Source organism: Bemisia tabaci, chromosome 2 (assembly GCF_918797505.1).
Source record: "Bemisia tabaci chromosome 2, PGI_BMITA_v3".
NCBI lineage: Eukaryota > Metazoa > Arthropoda > Insecta > Hemiptera > Aleyrodidae > Bemisia > Bemisia tabaci.
In genome coordinates, this window is record NC_092794.1 from 51,165,863 (window position 1) to 51,179,644 (window position 13,782).

The following is a 13,782-nucleotide window of genomic DNA, read 5'->3' on the forward strand; positions in this document are numbered from 1 at the left end:
CAGTAGCCTTATCAGGGCAGTCATTACTTGCTTTTGGAACCGAGGTAATTTTCTCTCAAAAATATGAGTGGGTAAAATGACCTTCACTTTTCAGATGTCAAGTTTACTACAATATTCTAGGTCTATCTACCTTGTTGCGTCCTTTCGTAGATTTAATTTTTCCTTTATCAAAGGATGCACTTTCTCTCTTGATGCATGAAGCAAGTCGCGAAGTCGCTATTGGTTGCGCGTTCTGATAATAATCAGGTGTCGCCCTTTTGATTATCTTTAGTTGGTAGGACATCTGGTCGTGCGTGAGGTCTGATAAGCAATTTTTCACCTGAAACTCAGCTTTTTCGCTCTACTCTGAAATCGCCTCCCTTTTTTCGTGTTCTAATACGTCTTGTCGGACATGACTGTAGTAATTGATAGGTAACCCAAATATTGGAAAAAAATAAACTATTTTCTGTAGCTCTGTTGTAGAGATTTTTTTAAAAAGAAGTCCTTGTGTCATAGTTATTTATTTCATACCCGGTGGAAGAGCCAGACATTTTTCATAGGAAGGGGGAAGTTCATAATTAAACATTTCTGATGGAGAATTGGAGAGAGGGGATTCCAAACACTCTTAGTACCCCTACTCCCTCGGACTACTATAATATCTCATGTCGTTTCGAAAGTTCAAGTAGCTATGACTCTCACTTTGATCTCTCATTCAATATTTCGGTCTTATTTTTATCATATTAATGCTCTTTCCTCATGATTCTTACTTCAAGGGAATAAAATCGTTCAGAAATGTTACCATTGATTCATAAAACGGGTAAAGTGACCATTGAAGCTCCCGATAAAAAAATTAACGCAAATCTTTGCCCGAGCTTTATGACTTCAAATTTTGAGCCTTCACGTTAATTTAAATTTCTACCTTAATTATTGCAGGTTGTCATGCTATTTTAAATAAATGTTTCGATTTTTTGCCCCCTTACTTTTTGTCCCAATAAACAGATTTTAAGCAATTTCCTCAGCTAATGCATTTAAAAAAATTGTGTACTCCTGGTGTGCACCTCTCCGTATGGAAACAGTATCAACAGAAGCAAAAACATACATTTGACCGACGTAATGTAAACTTGCACGCCTGACACTAAGACGTATGACATCATTACTGACTCTTCTTCTCTCTTTCTATACATATTTCATGCAGTAGTAGTAATATTAGTAGTAGTAGTAAAAGTGTGTATTTATTTTGAAGAGGTGCCTTAGAACTTCGGCCACTCATACCTCAGCAAATGAAAAATTAATGAGTTGAGTCATTATGAAAGTTAATTTTTAGTAACTCGAATGAAAAGTACAAATTAAAAATGTATTTCATTTGCGCATCAACTTGAAGAAAATCTTGAGGGTGAGTGGCTTTTAAAGGGAGGGTGCAGAGGTTAGAAGGGCTGATTACACACGTCCCAAATGGGAGCCGAGACGATGAGCCAGACTCATCGTTTCCGGTCCCCATTTGGGACTTGTACAATCAGCTTATGTGCTCGGGTCAAACTCACAGTGTGGAGCCCCGTTTCTACGATCAAATTAAGCCCACAATTCCTCCGATGATCAATTTTGATGGGCTTAAGGTGAATCCAGGCTTGGAACTTCGCGATTTGGCCACCAGCTCAGAATAGCCGTATATATTTGCCAAAATAATAAAAACCGTAATACTTATTCAAGATTGGAGATCCAGGGGATGTAGCAACATACTTGAGGAACGCTCAGTAAAAAAATCTTCCCAAAACTCCCAAAAATAAAGTCGTAACTACGGCGGAGAGTAATTCCTATTGCGGCAATGGGAGAGAGAGAGACAGAACATGAGGGATTCGGTTGCGCGCTCGGCCGCCGCGGCTGAGCTGAAAGTTTCAGCCGTACTTTCTCTGCGCTTGTAATTCTAATTGCCAATATTTTTGGCTCAAAAAAATCAAGCAAAAAATAATCTATATATTTTGGATCTGCTTTTTGTAATTTGAACAATATTATTTCAGTAATCGTTGAAGGAAAGTGAAATTCTCAGTGGTGACTGGTGGCGCTATCTCTTATCTTGAATTATCCCTAATCGAACCCTGGATTCACCTTAAGCCCACATCTTCACCGATGATTAATTGTGATGGGCTTAACTTGATCGTGGAAACCGGGCTCCACACTGTGAAATTGACCCGAGCTTTAGGTGATTCGATGGACGCCATATTTTGTGTCAGAACGGCATGCGATATATCGCATCAATTGGTTCCATTTTTTCAGCTACTCGTCATTTTCCTCCAAATTTGAGATCGCAATTCTGTTGCCGGGAGACTAAAGCATTCACTTACCAATTTCAACAAAGAAATTCAACGTAATAAAGGCGTGGTTTTTTTTTAGAGAGAAAATATCGCATTCGAGTGCTGTTTCGATATCAGTATCGAATGCAATGTTTTCTCTCTAAAAAAACCACGCCTTTATTACGTTGAATTTCTTTGTTGAAATTGGTAAGTGAGTGCTTTAGTCTCCTGACATCAGAATTGAGATCTCAAAATTGGAGGAAAATGACGAGTAGCTGAAAAAATGGAACCAGTTGATGCGATATATCGCATGCCGTTCTGACACAAAATATGGCGTCCATCGAATCACCCTAAAGAGGTCCCGGAAGTTCCGTATCAGCCGCGACGTGCATTTCGCAGCCGTGACGCACAACGACGACGACCGCCGTCAGTTTCGGTCATAGTGCCTCACTTACGGTCCGACGTCCGACGAACGGGTGGACACCCGTCGGACGCTCCGTCGACTGCTCTACCGTGATGACAGCGCCTCCGTATCAACTTCACTTTCAGGCTGAGGCCTTTAGCCTCGGTCTGAAAGTGAAGTTGAGTTGGCTCTGTCGTCCGACCGAGCACTCGTCGGAGCGCCCGGCGCGCGGTCGTCCATCCGGTCGGCGAACGTCGACGTCGATGTCCGACGAGCGGGTGGACACCCGCCGGACGCTCCGTCGACTGCTCTACCGTGATGACAGCGCCTCCGTATCAGCTTCACTTTCAGGCTGAGGCCTTTAGCCTCGGTCTGAAAGTGAAGTTGAGTTGGAGGCTCTGTCGTCCGACCGAGCACTCGTCGGAGCGCCCGGCGCGCGGTCGTCCATCCGGTCGGCGGACGTCGTGTACCGTCTGGAGGCGCTAGAGGAGCGATCCGCAGACACCGCCCCGGCCGCATGTCAGCCCCGGTGGATGGTTGCGGGCACCGTGGAGGTGCCCTTTTTACCCTTGGTCAGTGACCTTGGGATTGGCACCCGTGGTTGACTTGGTTATGTTGTGGTGTAGTGTTGTGTAGTCTGGTGTGATGTGATGCACGGAGAAGAAAACTTTGTGCGTGGGATCCGAAGTTGAGGTCCTATGGATCTTTGAGTTTTCGGATCACGGATTCGAATACGGATGCCAAAAAGTTCGGGTCACACATTTGAAGCACTGAGGTGCATACCGAGGTACTTCAGATGTCTGACCCGAACTTAGGCTGCTGGACCCCAAGTTTTCGGATGTGTGGTCCGGAAACTTCACAGATCCGTAAGACCCCAACTTCCGGTCCCACGCACGAACTTTTTCTCTCCGTGTGTGGTGTGCTGTGTTATGTAAGGTAGGGTCAGGTTAGCTAGGCGGGATTTATAGGCTTAGGGCAGGCTAGGGCGGGCGAGGGTTAGGGGTGTGGTGGGGGGTTTGGATTGGAATCAGTGGATGGGTTAGTGGGGAATGGGGGGAGCGGATTGGGGTGGGCACAGTTTATTTTAGAACTTAGGTCTAGTTATGTGTGATTGTGTGATGGGTTGGGTAAGGCTGAGGTCAATGAAACGTAGGTATAGGCGCGTCGCCTCTTTCAGTCAAAACTGGGCTTTAGGCTCCTGCCGCTAGGGCTGTTGCGCGAAGTTTGAATTTCAACAACTCATTAGTCCTGGCCTTTGGTCAAGACTGAAAAGTTATTGAAATTCAAACTTCGCGCCTCAGCTCTAGCGGTGGAAGTGGAAAGCATACTTTTAACCGTAAGAGTCAGGAAGAGCATACCTACGTTTCATTTACCTCGGGGTTGACCTAAACGGGTTAGGTGTCAGTTGACTGACTTGGTAAGGCGGGATTCGTGAGTTTAGGTGGGCGAAGGCTAGTCGGGGGGAGGGTGGGGGGGTGGGAAAAGGGGGGTCAGGACTAGGGCTTGGGTTAAGGTGATCCCTCCCAGGAAGTAAACAATCATCGATATAGAACAAATTTTGCTGCAATACGAGTTTGCTTTTCACTCTTTGCAAAAAAAAGTGTAGACAGTGTAGAAGCATACTCCAGCACTCTCTAGGTGAAAAACCTCCCCCGAAAACCTCTAAATTAAGGTCGAATGAGATTAAACGCGAAATATCGCATTCGATTAATAAAATCTAATGCGATATTCCGCGTTGAGTCTCATTTAGGTGCTTTAATTCAGGGGTTTTTGGAAGAGATTTTTCACCAACAGACCGCTGAAGTTTGCTTCTACATTGTTGCATCTCTGTTTTTATGAAGAGGAGAAAGCAAAACTCGTATTTCTGCAAAGTTTGCTCGATATATCGATGTTTATTTACTTCCTGGAAGAGATCAACCTAAGGTATTTTAGTAAGTTAGAAAGTTCGTGGTAGGAGTAGGACGTATGGTGAGAGTGTTTTGTCCCTCGCATTCACTCACTCTTGATCTTAATACTTAATATTTTGTCATTTGAAATAAAATTAAAAGATGCAAAACACATGAAGTTCTGACATATGATGGGGATTTGCGTTTCACGTGCCTTAACTTCCTCACGTGAAAAATTTCGTAAGAAACACGACGATGCCACTGGTTTTCTCTGAAATCAAATCGTATTTCGTGGGACATCCCTTTCATTGCGGCCTGAACTTCGAGAGCTATTTGAGAGCTTGGGAATTGATGCCAGAGAAAACCACTGGCACCATCATGTTTCTCGCAAAATTTTAAGTGAGAACATGTACATAAATCGCTCACATGCAATAACTCTAGTTGATTAATTAATTCAAAGGTAATTTTTTAAAAATAGTTGCTCTAAAGTTAAGAAGATGGGATAAGATGAGATCAGAACAGAAAAGGAAAAAAAAGTAAGTCAAGAAGAGTTACGAAAAGAAGAGATATAGGCAGAATTTAGTGTGGGAAAAAAAAGATTTTAAGAGACAGAGGAGAGACCTGCAAGTCTAAATACAGTGCCTACCTACCAAAAATGCTTGATAAAACTAGTCCATTTTAAAATGCTCATTCGCGCAGAAGGAGTAGAAGAAAAAAAATCCAGCAGCAAAAGCAGTTACAGCAGCTATACAAAAATTCCTTGATTTGGGAAAACAGGTATACCAGAGATTGGAAACGATGTCAGTAGCAGTAGGAGAGGAAGAACTCATAGCAGCCAATACCAGACAAAGTAAAATCAGCAGCTTAAATTATTAACAACAGCAAGAGTAGTAACAGCTGTTTCTTAATACGACGATTTTGTTTTCAGCGCAACGAATAACTGTCAGGGAAACTGTTGTTTTTGTTGCGAGCAATAAACCCCATTTTTCTTAGTTTTAAGCAAATCGAGGCTGCCGATTCGTGGGTAATTTGAGGATAGGTTTGTAATAAATATGTACGAAAACGAGTGATCAGTTCTTAAGTAATCCAACGATCTGCGAGTAATCCAATAATGTATGAATTATTCTCCATCAAAATGTCTCACAGTGTGTTGAAGCGATCGGTGGAGCGATTATCGATCCTAAAAAAACTTATATCTTTCGCGTTTTGTGTGAGTAAAATTGAGAACGGTGAGTGAAGAGTGTGTTAAATCAAGAAACTGTGAGTAAAGAGTGAGGAAAATCAAGATAGGAGAGTCGAGAGTGAGTAAAATCCAAACACGGTTATTAAAGAGAGACTAAGATTGGAAACTGTGAGTAAAGAGAGAGAGAGTAAAAGCGAGAAATGGTGAGGAAGAAGTGAGTAAATTACACAAATCGAAACACAATTATTAAAGAGAGAGTAAGATCGAGAAACTATGAGTAAACTGTGAGTTAAGAGCGAGGAAAATCAAGAGAGGAGAGTTAAGAGTGAGTAAAATCCAAACATGGTGCTTAAAGAGAGACTAAGATTAAGAAACTGTGAGTAAAGAGAGAGTCAAAGCGAGAAATGGTGTGGAAGAAGTGAATAAAATCGAAACACAATTATTAAAGAGAGAGTAAGATCGAGAAATTATGAGTACAGAGAGAGCGAAATCGAGAAATGGTGAGAAGAAGGCAATGATGAATCGAAGTGAGAAATATAGAGAACGGTGAGTAGCAAGTGAGTAAAATTTATAACGATGAATAGCGAGTGCGTAAAAAATTCGTAAAACCTGAGAGTATCGGCAGCCCTGATAATGATGTACATCCCAGGGTAAACAGTTCTTGAAAAGTCGTTGAAAACCTGGGAATGATAAGGAATTTTACCCAACCCTGAAAAGCCAGTGATCACTGCTGTGGTCCTTTGAAACTCTGTTTCCGGTCGAAAAGTGTAATAACTATTTTCCACGGCTTGTACATGCCCTGCTGTGGACAAAGCTAAAACCTCCGCCTACAAGTTCTCGAATTTAGAATTTTAAAATGTCAAGACTTCGTCCTGAAATTTTTTAAAGCAAAGTATATTTATGAGAAATTGTGCCAAAATTTTATCTGTAAGTAATAGAAAATGTAGGGAATTTAATATTCACAAAGACTAAAAAGGCATGTAAAAATCAGGAAATCGACAGGTTCTGATATTTACGAGAACTTGCAAAATGCATTGCGGAAGTAATATCTCGTAGCCGCACGGAATGAAGTTCAAAATCGCCGTAAGCCCAATTTGATCGCTGGGTTGAGAATTAGTTTTAAGTAGAAACGCAAGATATCCACTTCCCCTTTTCAGGCCCTGTTCAATCATTTACCGGTCTCTAATGTTAATGTCATAAGTGTTACGAGAGTCCTCTTGCTGGTAATTCAGGTCACCGATTCTAACGAACGACAACTATTTGAAAAAGCCTAATTTTTCAGATTACTTATTTTTCTATATGTTGAAAGATAATTTTTAGAGTTTCTCTTAATGCACTCGTTACACCTACTTAACCTCAACATACCTATTGTAACGAGTATTGAACATAAATAATTTTAGTGGTCATCACTGAACATGAAACATTTGACCGAGATTTATGCGTATGTAGTGAGCTCACTTCTCCGTGATTTATTTTATTCACCCATTTTTTTGAGAAACCAGAAGAGAAAGTAAATTACTATGATTCAGCTGTTTAACAAATGCAACTCTTTATACAAAAATGATACGGATTTTTGTTGGTTTTTACAAATTTTACTGTTGTACGAAATAAGGTATAGATTTAAGGAAACATGCCCATAGTGACGGCGCTTTGCAATGTGTTTCAATGAAACCGGTCTCTCTCATTTTTTTAAAGCAAAAATCTTGTTTTCTGCAATATTAGTTGTCAGATTTTCAGTCTTCATTGACTCAGTTTGAAGTTCAAATCACGAACTCGGCCGCCAATATTGTTGGTTTGCTCTCTTGTAATTACAGATTTTCGCTTTTTCGTCACAATCTTCACGTCATAAGAGTTCGTCATTCAAGTAAAACGCACCATTCTAATGCTCTTATAAGCCGAACGATGAATTAGGAATTGATGCTAATCTAGTGGCGTGTGGCGTGAATTGCGATGTATCGATTGTTATGCCATTTAAACCTATGGTAAAGAATCGATTATTGAGGTGTTCGCTGCGAACACCCTGTTTATTGATCCTTTTCCATAGGTTTAAATGGCATGACAATCGATGTATCGCAATTCACGCCACGCCACTGTGCTAATCGTGGGTCTCATCCACGGTAATGATTTGACGTTAATTACTTAAGTCATGTTTTATCAGGTATGCAAAAGAATACCAAATATTAAGTTTTTGGAACTTGAAGCTAAAAAAGCAATTAAAACAAAAATAACAATTGTATTAAATATTGCATCTGCTTCTTGACGTTAACATAATGGAAGAATGCAACATGCATCAAGTATGGTTGGTTTTTTCCCTTTTTTCTTTTTTTGATCATCCACAGGAGAAGCTCCTGGTTGTATTTCTGGTTTTAAGGTACACCTTTTATCATCATTTTATTCTTGTGATTTATCCTATTTTCTTCTCATGTAATGTACCAATGTAAACACCTTATTTGGGCAGAATTTAAGTAAGTTAAGCACTCGCGCATGATTCTTTTTTGGTGGTAATAATCTATTAATTTTTCAAATATTAATCATCTATGCTAACGCCTTTTCGTAGTCGATTTTTTTTAGTGAAGTGTCGTGTCGTGAGTGCTTTCAGCTTGGCGTCGGGCAATTGGATAACTCTCCTCTGGTACGTATTTAGAAGTTCTTCCTTTCTTTTCAGTAAATTTTACCAATTGCCCCTCTGCAATTGACAGCCGCAAGGCAAGTGGATCAGTTGCGCCAGACACAGAATTGTGTTTTGATGGCATCTCATACCTATTTTAGCAAAAATTGACAAAATATTTCCAAGCGCAAAATGTTTACTTTCGATACCAAGTTGAAGGCGCAATTTCTTATGTTGTTCAAATACGCTGAAAAAATTGCGTAATTTTTGTATGTCCACGGAAATTTGCATGAAAATGTATTACACTGGAAAAAGAAAACACATAGGATCTAGAGTCCAGACTCTTAAAAACATCGACAAGAAAAAAACTCTTGATTCAATCAGATTTAAGCTTAAATCAATAGGAAATCCGCTCAAATTAAGAGGCTTGGTTCTTGATTTAAGCTTAAATCTGATTGAATCAAGAGTTTTTTCTTGTCGATGTTTTTAAGAATCTGGACTCTAGCTCCAATGTGTTTTTTTCCAGTGTATGAATTAACACCGTCTGAAAGGTGTGGAGTGCAGGGTGCACTCAATTCACAGTAATTCACTTGGATTTTTATGCACGATGACGACTATTCACGAAAAAACGAGTTTAAAGTTGCGTATTTGAGGTTCCGTTCCTTCTTGCCATTCTCATTGCCGAGGAAGTAAAGCTGGCGTTAAATAGACGGACCAGACACGTCGAAATGTGGAGATCATAGAGCCCAAAACGGCAGCCAACCTTCTAACACCAAAAATTTTGAGATATTTGTTCCTCGGTATGTGCGTTTGAATGGAAGCTCGTTACTTAAAACTCGTTATTCGTGGATTGTAGTCGTCGCAAAAAAAAAAATAATCCGGATAAGCTCTTTTGAACTGAGTGCATCCCACAATTTTCAAAAGCGCAAGAATAAAAAATCACTAGACAAGCCCATTTCAATAAAATCTGTTTGACGAAGTATCGATAAATATTTTTAATATTTGTTTACCAGGTGTTTAAAACGCCGAAAACAATAGCAAAATTCGATGATACATGCAACAAACAGGTTGCACATTTTAATTCCAAATATGGCTGGCTAAGCTGCATAGAACACAGTGATTGATTGAAAAAAAAATCGGGCTACAAGCTAAAAATTATATTATTATTTCTCATCTCCATGTAGTTTGAAATATTACTTGTTTAATTTATTTTTGGCTTGTAGCTCGATTTTATTTCAATCAATCACCATGTTCAAACTGGTTGCATGTACCTGAATATTTCATCGTCAAAAATCAGGCACAAATCTTAGGATTTCAGTGACCATCATTGACAATCTGCCTATAGGCTCTTCATTTATTCTTCTTATCTGCCAAATTTTTTGTCGCTATAGTGTGTAGATTTTTATCATTTCCTGTACTGACGATTTTTATTCTTTTCTCTTTTCAGGAACACGCTTCGAGCTGCTTCTCGGTATGTAAATCATTCTTGCATTTTTATCTCCACCTATCGAGCGCATATTGCATGTCATAATATCTGAAACTTACCTGCCTAGTTATAGCCTGCAGCTATATGTCCTCATCTCGTGTGCGTAAGAGAGCCATTGAATCGTAAATTGCATGTTGTGTTGACTGATTTTTCCTGAAGAACCCCTTCAGACATGAATAACATGTGCAGTGCAGAGACAATGTACCTATTGCAGAGACCAGGCTCTGTTATTTTCCGAATGGTTTTTCAAGTCACTTTCGGAAGTCAACGCTCAGCTTCTCCAATGATGACTCATAGCCGAAGATTTGAGCAAATTCATCGATTCGACAATCCTACACGGAGAAAAAAACTTCGTGCGTGGGACCCGAAGTTTAGGTCATATGGATCTCTGAAGTTTTCGGATTGAGCATCTGAACACTTTAGGTCCAGCTGCTGAGGTTTGGATCACACATCTGAAACTTCAGTTCTTACATCTGAAGTACTTCGGTTTTCACATCCGAACAACTTCGGTCTTCACATCCGAAAAACTTCGCTCTCACATCTGAAGTACTTCAGATGTAAGAACTGGAGTTTCAGATGTGTAATTCGAACCTTGACAGCTAGACCTAAAGTGTTCAGATGCTTAATCCGAAAACTTCAGAGATCCACGTGACCTAAACTTCGGGTCCCACGCACGAGGTTTTTTTCTCCTTGTAAGGTGCAAGATATTTTCCAAAAACTCGTCTTGCAAAGTGCCCACTCCGACACTCATTAGTCATCAAGAGGCGAATTTTATTTTATTTTTCGCCCGATAAATGGTTTATCAATCATCATTAGGCGAAAAATAGCGTTATCCTCCGAGATAAACTTTTGCCTTACTCGATTGCATTGGGCCGATTATTAGTGTGGGGTCTCTAAAATACAGGGTTTCCCATAGTTTAACTCGAATATTTTAAAAATCAATTTTCGGGATCATAATGTGACTTTTTTGCTTCATACCGTTTCTCTAAAAACCCCGCTCATCGTTAGAGGTATAGCATCCACCCCGAATCGTTCCTAAAAATATGATTTCTGTTGCTTTGTTGAGGTTAGAAGTGTGGTAATCGTGTAAAACGACGATATCGAAACTGAATCACAATCAAGAAATTACTGTTTCCTGGCCTGAACGTTGAGGGGCTGTAACTCTGAATGGAGAGGAGGAAGGGGGGGGGGGCTAGGAAAACTTCATAGAACAAAAAAAGTCTCTCTTTGATGATTCTGAAAGTATTCGCGTTTAACTTTAGGACACCCTGTAAATCACTATTCTCGGCGACTTGACAATGGCGGATGACGAGGATAGAAAAATGCACGTGTGAGGTAGTCGGAGGCCTAATTAAATGTACCGGTGCTGGAGTAGTAGAGAGTGCTGCCGTGGGAAGTGCGCAGGGGTTGGGAAAAGGGGAGGGCGGGAAACTTGATAGCACTTTATTCAAACTTATCCGGTCAAGAGCGTGGATATTTCCGCTGCTCGAGACTTAAGCTGAGTAATCGTCGCTCCTCGAAGCGTCTGTGTCGCGTCTTGTCGCTGTACCGTGCGCCGTAGCCAAGACTTCCATGCCAACAACGAGTTTGCCCCCGCGTTGAGAATTTTCCGAAGAACACGATTTGCGTCCAAGCGCCTTCAGCATAACAGGATACTTTACGCGTCACTCCGCAGTGTGTTTAGTTGCCCTGCCGATCCGAACCCAACTTTGAGTCTGTTTTCCAGAAGGGAATTGCAGAAAGCTTACCTTTTCTTACTTATTTTAAAGCTCTTGGAGAGCGTTTTCATTGTAACCGGATTAAAAAAAAAAAAAAAAAAAAAAAAAAAAAAAAAAAAAAAAAAAAAAAAAAAAAAAACAAACAAACAGGCACCCAAAAATATGATGGCAATACCGTTTGGATTCATCATTTAAAAGGAAATGATATCAAAACGGCCCAATTTTCAAGCCCATGCTATATACCATACACCCCAACGTTTTTCCAAAAAAAAAAAAAAAAAAAAAATTAAATACCTTTAAGGTATGATGACTTGAACACATTTATTTGATCCATCGCTTTAAAGGGGTATGATATCAAATCGGCCCAACTTCTCTGAAACGTACCCATCTTAAATAACTTTGTCGAGACCTTCCATCCCTGAGGAGACACTGATCGTTACTTGACCCTTAGTTTATGTCCTTGTTTAGATGCCAAAGAGGTCCTTATGAGAACTGTAATGAATTTTTTTTCTTTAAAGAGATGAAAAACAAAAAACCGTCATATAATTGAAAAAAAATTCGAAGAAAAAAAAAGGAATGGGCCGGCCGGCCGTACATACAAGTGGTAGATAGTAGGGTGATTATCGTCTCTCTTGCATATACATGAACAAGTATCATCGTCAAAAAGAGGATCAGTCCTTCTTGAAATCGTCATTGAAAGATAGACTGAAAGATATTCACACATGAGTGAACAACTTAACAACTTTCAAGCCATGCCATGTTCCTTGTTTGTTTCTGATAGAACGCCTTACAAACTACTGAACCTTGGCGTATTATTGCGAATATTATGTGCCTCCTAAGTCCTACTTAAAATGCTTCTCTCTTAACAAGTTCATGGATGTTGGCAAGACCGGGTCGGTCACCCATGCCAAAGTGTTGGGGCATACCAATGTATCTATTTTTCCCCGCTTTTTTTGTACGTGCCGGCCGGCCCATTCCTTTTTTTTCTTCGAATTTTTTTTCAATTATATGACGGTTTTTCGTTTTTCATCTCTTTAAAGAAAAAAAATTCATTACAGTTCTCATAAGGACCTCTTTGGCATCTAAACAAGGACATAAACTAAGGGTCAAGTAACGATCAGTGTCTCCTCAGGGATGGAAGGTCTCGACAAAGTTATTGATCAGAGATGGGTACATTTCAGAGAAGTTGGGCCGATTTGATATCATACACCTTTAAAGCGATGGATCAAATAAATGTGTTCAAGTCATCATACCTTAAAGGTATTTAATTTTTTTTTATTTTTTATTTTTTTTTTGAAAAACGTTGGGGTGTATGGTATATAGCATGGGCTTGAAAATTGGGCCGTTTTGATATCATTTCCTTTTAAATGATGAATCCAAACGGTATTGCAATCATATTTTTGGGTGCCTGGTTTTTTTTTTTTTTTTTTTTTTTTTTTTTGTAATAAGTGACATTTTTTGCTTGGGCCGAAATTTTGTACAAAAATCATATTTTTGTACAAAAGAAGAAGAGGCTGAAGAGAGGCTGCCAAAAAAGATGCTTGATTGGGTTCCTCCTGGGAGGAGACGTAGGGGACGCCCAGTGAGAGGTTGGCGACAGGGGGTGTTAAATGAGATAAGAGATTGTCAACTCCCTGATGACCTGTGGGAAGACCGAGCTTTGTGGCGATTAGGCGTCGCACAGCGCCAAAGAGCGCTATAAAAGCGACTCATATATATATATATATCATATTTTTGTTTTTTGGACGGATATCACGTAGTTTTGGTATGACTTCTACGAAGTATCAGGCAAAGAGAGTTCCCATTTTAAATTTAAAAGTTGTTCCCGGGCGCGAGGCAAAGAGGTAACGACCCCCCTGTGACGGTAATTTTTCCCGTCACTTAAGTTTCGAATAAGTAATCACCTAGGAAATTTTATTTAATCTTAAACCGTGCCCAGATTTAATGATATGTAAAAATTTCGATGGCTACAGCTGCCGCAAGTGATTGCGACAGTAGCGCATTCTGTAGGGACGGTGAAGTAGCGGAGTACTGCAGTACATACACCGGTCGGCCGCCGCGCGCCACTCGAGCGCTCTCGCGGAGCGATCTGGAACCTCTTGTACCCGACTACTTCACCGTCCCTACAGAATTTAGACTTTGTCCGGAGGTGGCTACCGCCACCCATGATGCGCTACTGTCGCAATCACTTGCGGCAGCTGTAGCCATCGAAATTTTTACACATCATTATA

General features: G+C 40.3%; 1 protein-coding gene and 1 long non-coding RNA gene across 2 annotated transcripts in view; both read left to right on the forward strand.

Annotated features, from left to right (window-relative positions):
- LOC140224119 (uncharacterized) overlaps window positions 1-13,782 on the forward strand; it is a 643,754-nt gene that overhangs the window by 352,525 nt on the left and 277,447 nt on the right. The gene's annotated exons all lie outside the window — the stretch shown is intronic.
- LOC109039486 (uncharacterized) overlaps window positions 1-13,782 on the forward strand; it is a 613,681-nt gene that overhangs the window by 20,413 nt on the left and 579,486 nt on the right. Inside the window, exons 2-3 of the mRNA XM_019054978.2 lie at window positions 8,297-8,371; window positions 9,795-9,818. Of these exons, the coding sequence (XP_018910523.2) occupies window positions 8,297-8,371; window positions 9,795-9,818 (99 nt within the window). The remainder of the gene's footprint in view (window positions 1-8,296; window positions 8,372-9,794; window positions 9,819-13,782) is intronic.